This window comes from Leiobunum rupestre, chromosome 2, assembly GCF_980474605.1.
Source record: "Leiobunum rupestre chromosome 2, qqLeiRupe1.1.hap1, whole genome shotgun sequence".
Lineage (NCBI taxonomy): Eukaryota > Metazoa > Arthropoda > Arachnida > Opiliones > Sclerosomatidae > Leiobunum > Leiobunum rupestre.
The window spans coordinates 59,156,082-59,161,531 of NC_143385.1; the positions used below are offsets into that span (position 1 = coordinate 59,156,082).

The following is a 5,450-nucleotide window of genomic DNA, read 5'->3' on the forward strand; positions in this document are numbered from 1 at the left end:
GCCAACGTTGCTTACGTATATGTGGCTCAGCCGCTTCATCCTGGGACACCGTCGATATGTTTATGCGTCTTTGGATCTGACAACAAGTTTACGCACCTTAACGCCTTTTCTAGCGACGGTGATCCTAGGCTCTTGAAAGCAATGACCAATGAATCGGGTATTCTAGAGCGTCGACAATGGTTAGAGCCATCGTCATTGTCAAGCTTTGTTCCACAAGCTCGTCCACAAGACTGATAATGGTTTCCGAATGTAAAACTGGAGCCGCCGTTTTATTTTCAAGACCATATACATGTGGGTACAAATTACGGAGCAGATTATTGAAACCGTCGATAATATTACCAATGGGCAAAGAGGTTTGCTCAATTTCTCATTTAAAATTGTTGTTGTCATATTGTACCAAGGTTGATCGTGGTTTGAAAGAGTCGGATCTTAACCCGAAGGATAAGCAGAATTTTGCCGCTGTCAAGAGAATTATGTCTCTAAATACTGAAAACCTTCTAGTAGAAAGTGTTCCTAATAGTCAAGCCACAATTATATATTTGAAGATCATGAGAGCTGTAACTTGTGCATTCCTCAACAAAGCGACGTCTTTCGTTGAAAGAGTACGTGGCATTTGGAGGGCTGTATTTTTCCTTAGATTTTGAAAACTATGGATTGAAAATTCGGAATTTTATAATGTTAACGAAAACTTTCTAACTCTTAATTGTTATACTTGCATTGAGTTAAACGCCCCGTGCTTCTGAAATTTTACAAACCATTAAAGACGCGAGGTTAAAAGCCATCGAATCGGTCCGTCTTATTGGAATGTCTGAGGTACTTAAAGCGACAGATAAGAAATTGACTGGGGGGTTCTTGCATAAAACTAAAGAGTCTCTGTCACTATCAGAAATGTTGGAGGCTGAGGACGACAACAGAAACATGCCGGAATCTTTAATTGACGTTAATGATGAAATTGCCGAAGACTTAAAAACCATTTCTGATTTCCATGAGAGAAAGGTTGAGCCGAGGGTTGGGCAATTTGTCAAGAAGCAACGCGACGGAAAAAGTGGCCTACCACAATACGAACTCAACTCGCATACTTCAAGTTCCGAAGTTGAAGTTAAATTGGAAAGTTTTTCACCATTTACGTCTTATAATATTCAAGGAGAAACGATATACATAAGAAAAAGAACGGCTCTTGGGCTTCTCAATTCAAATGAATCTCTTTCTAATGATAGACTTCTTCGTGTCCGTAGCGCTTAAGCTGGTTTCAAACTCGACGGAAAATTAGCAGCGTAAAGTTGAACGTTAGCAGTATATCGAAAGGGAATCAATTTTCAGCTCGGCGTTTATTATCGGCTTTCCGGCATATTTTCCGTCGAGTGTGAAACCAGCTTTACTCTTCCAGTGAAAATAACGCCAACGTTTCGAATAAAGACACTGTTCGAACCATTCAAGACGAAACGATTCACGTTGGAGACTTTTGTGCCTTTATATACGAAAAAAAATTTGTCTTAGGAAGGATGCTTCAGTTCTCTTATCTTAAAGGGAAAACAGAAGCAAAGAGAAGCTATTCTGGGTCTTACGCTAATAGAAAAGATGCCGAAAATATTGGCGTAATGTGTAATTGGTACGAACCAAGCAGCTTCTCTAAAGTGAAGTCCGAGAAAACCGAATTAAACTATTGTGATAAATTTAGTCACGGCTATTGCAAGTTGGAGCAATACGTTTGTACACTCCCTGAAAACGGTGTTTGTTTTAAAGATTCAAAAATTTATTTAGCGGAAAGTGTTCGCGTAAAAATACTCACTATTCTGAACAAATACATTATTTAACTTGGCTTAATAGCGGTAACTCTTTGAATACGGAATTTAAAACCAGACCCATTCTAGTAGGAGGAACCTCGGGGGGGGGGGGGGGACACCGTAAGGAAACTTTGATACCGCGTATTCTTTTTTTCGAAGTCAGATTGGGAGTGAGCTTGGTTTTAATCAGTAATTCTCTTGTTATTATTGGCTCGATTTTTATTTAAGTACATTGTTATTATAAATCTCGGGCAGTAGGGTTAAAAATCCAAACTCAAAGGTTCCTGTTACCTAAATGTTTTCCCTTTAAAACTGGTATTCTAATCAGTTTAGGAGCGCATCAATCAATAAAAATATAACATCATTTTTGATTTAAAGACGATGCTCAGCAATTAAATTAAACTTACTAAGGAAGGCCTGAAAAAATAGTATAGTACCAATTTTCTATAGGAAGTGAAAAAAATCAATATGAAATAAATTAGTTTTTTAAACGTTAAATCGAACTAAATCCCACAACTACTCACTGAATTACGGAATCGGACGCAAAATCATGAAATCAGTCGGTTTATTTCAAAAACAGTCAGAAAATTTAAAAATCAGTAGGAAAAATTAAGAACCTTATCGCAAAATCACGAAATCAGTGGTAAAAACGCGTAATCAACGAAAACATTCGCTTGATTTAGAAATCATGAAATCAGTTACTTGATTTCGAAATCAGACGAAAATCCATGAAATCAGTCACAAAATCACGAAATCATTAGAAAAATGTCGAAATCAGACGAATATCCATAAAATCATTAGAAAAATCTCAAAATCAGTCGCCAAACTTCGAAATCAAGAAATCCGTCCCTTGATTTCGAAATCAGTTACGAAATCACACTGATTACGAAATCACAAAATCACACTGATTACGAAATCACGAAATCACACTGATTACGAAATCACGAAATCACACTGATTACGAAATCACGAAATCACACTGATTACGAAATCACGAAATCACACTGATTACGAAATCACGAAATCACACTGATTACGAAATCACGAAATCACACTGATTACGAAATCACGAAATCACACTGATTACGAAATCACGAAATCACACTGATTACGAAATCACGAAATCACACTGATTACGAAATCACGAAATCACACTGATTACGAAATCACGAAATCACACTGATTTCGAAATCCCGTACGCTTTGCCAGTCTATGTCCGACCCCTCGTTAGCCGACTAAAAGCTCGCGAAAACAATGAAGGATTATTTATCGTTAGGTGGTACGCAAAGATTGATAAGCAAGTTAATTGATCAGAAACGCTTTATACCTACTTTAATAAGATAAATAATATACCACGATAGGTCAGATTCTTTCAAATTTTTCGAATTTGAGTTTCTAGCTCATGATCGTTTTGTGAGAGCCAAGGCCCAATCACGATCGCGATTTATGAAACACTAAAATAAGCCTGCGACTCTAAGCAACATTACAGGTTAGAATAAATTATTATACATTACTACTTGGGGTGTATTTTAAGCCTTGGTTTACTTATAGATCCTTATTTACTGGTAGTGTATGCAGTGGGTTTTGACTAATGACATGGTGAATTGGTTCAGTGTATCAAAGATCTATAGCAGAGATAAGGGAGTGCGTCTACCGATAAGGGGGCACCTGCGGGCGGGGGAAACGGGGGTGAAACGGGCCCCTGTAGGGCCCCCATTTTGCGTACATTTTCGGCAGGTCAAAAGGTTAGGTCAAAAGGTTAGCTGTTTTACGAGGTTGATTTACGATGTTAGGTCAATAGGTTATCTATGGCGGTGTGGACACGATGCAAACAGCCGTTAAATAAGGGTGAAACAGGCCCCTGTAGGGCCCCCATTTACGGCAATATTCGGCAGGTCAATAGGTTAGCTGATTTACGAGGTTGATTTACGATGTTAGGTCAATAGGTTATCTGCCCCTATGGTGGTGACACGATGTTATGCAAACAGCCTGCCCGTCATAGTTAATAGCTGGAGGCACCCCATTTTAGGTCAAAAGGTTAGCTGATTTACGAGGTTGATTTACGATGTTATAACCCATAAAACCCAGGTGCTAACCCATTATAGGTCAATAGGTTATCTGCCCCTATGGCGGTGACACGATGTTATGCAAACAGCCGATCCGTCATAGTTAATGTCGGGCACAATTCGAGTTGGTTTTCGCCGACAAACACTTTCGGGCCCCTAAGCGTACCGTAAAATAGCGGGCGGTCATCGGTAAAAGTGTTTTGGAAAAAAAGAGCAGAGTGTATACAAATTATAAGGTTTAATTAAGATATTTTTCGAGTACAGGCTGTATAATACGATTTACATTGAAAATACGTCTTTGGAAATGTATTTTATTTATATCATGGTAATTACGTCGATCTTCGTAGGGTATATACCAAAGTTCACTCAAAGGGTTGAAACGAACCATCTGAAATTAGCGTTTTTACGAGCATTTTCATTAAATGTTATACCTCGAGGCGTTTGATGGTAAGAGTTACGTTGTCGCCGGGTCCCTCGGGGGTGGTTGTAGGTCCGCCGGAGATGTATTTTTCGGATGGCGGGATATCTTGGCCCTCCAAAGCGGCGGGTGACGGACAGTTGGGATAAAATTTGTCGTGTTCCGTTTGGGGTACGTCGCCGGTTTCCCAACTGCCTAACTGTCCGTGGCAGAGGTAGCATTCGACTATGCCGTCCGAGTCTACGGCGAAAAGTCCTGCGTGGGCCAAGTCTTCCTTGTTCACGTGTACGTTGTCCCATTGCTTGAACGTTTCTAGCCGACCGGTTACTGTGCTGAGATCCTCGTGACTAGCCATCCCGATTCTCTTTGAGCTACGGAATAATATTTCTGGGTCTAACCCCCAAAATGACGTATTCTATAAAAATGACTCACTAAAGATGACGTAATCTACACCATGAAACGTAAAGATTACGTAGATGCGTTGTGGTTTTCATAAGCCAGCCGCTATGGGAAAGAGGAAGATGTCTCCGCTTAGAGTACCGAAGAAATGCTGGATATGCGCGGAAATATACCGGTCCGTGAGAGGTTTCAAACAACATTTAATGACACATTTATCTTGTAATACAATGAAAGAAGATTCGGATCTGGCGTGTGATTGTGATGCGAGTGAATCTCTCCATTACACGGAGGCCGAGGAAATGTCAGATGATAAAATTATCGATTATCTTAACGAACTTATTGTGGCATGTAAAAAGCGCGGTGCCACAATGGAATCAACCGAGTCAACTACATCTAACCTGCCAGCCGAATTAAAAATGCCGACTGAAAAGGAAATGGCTGCTCTGATTTATTTTCAAGAATATTGTAAAACTAATCAAATTCATAATATTAAAACCGCTGTAAAGAAAATGTGAATAAACGTTTTTATATTGAATACATTGTTATTTTTAAAGGTGACCGTATAAAGTAATTTTTACATTGATAAATTGACACTTAATATTTTTAAAATACGTTTATAATATTTTTCCAACGTGTGCGAATGAATGGACACAATGAACTATTAATTACGTAATCTAAAAAATGACGCGCTGACATGATGTTATGCAAACAGCCAGTAGCTATAAATAAATCCAAATAGTTCAATGGGTCGAGCCTTTTGTGTTTTCGCCGACAAACACTTTC

The 5,450-nt window shown here is 39.1% G+C and overlaps 1 protein-coding gene across 1 annotated transcript; it reads right to left on the reverse strand.

Moving 5' to 3' along the window:
• Window positions 1-1,674: 1,674 nt before the first annotated feature.
• On the reverse strand, window positions 1,675-4,623 carry LOC149958553 (baculoviral IAP repeat-containing protein 3-like). The gene is made up of 3 exons (XM_090167213.1): window positions 4,309-4,623; window positions 4,134-4,238; window positions 1,675-1,719 (listed from the first exon to the last, which is right to left on the reverse strand). Exons 1-3 carry the CDS (start codon window positions 4,621-4,623, stop codon window positions 1,675-1,677), a joined length of 465 nt encoding a protein of 154 aa, XP_090023339.1.
• Between the last annotated feature and the right edge of the window lie 827 nt (window positions 4,624-5,450).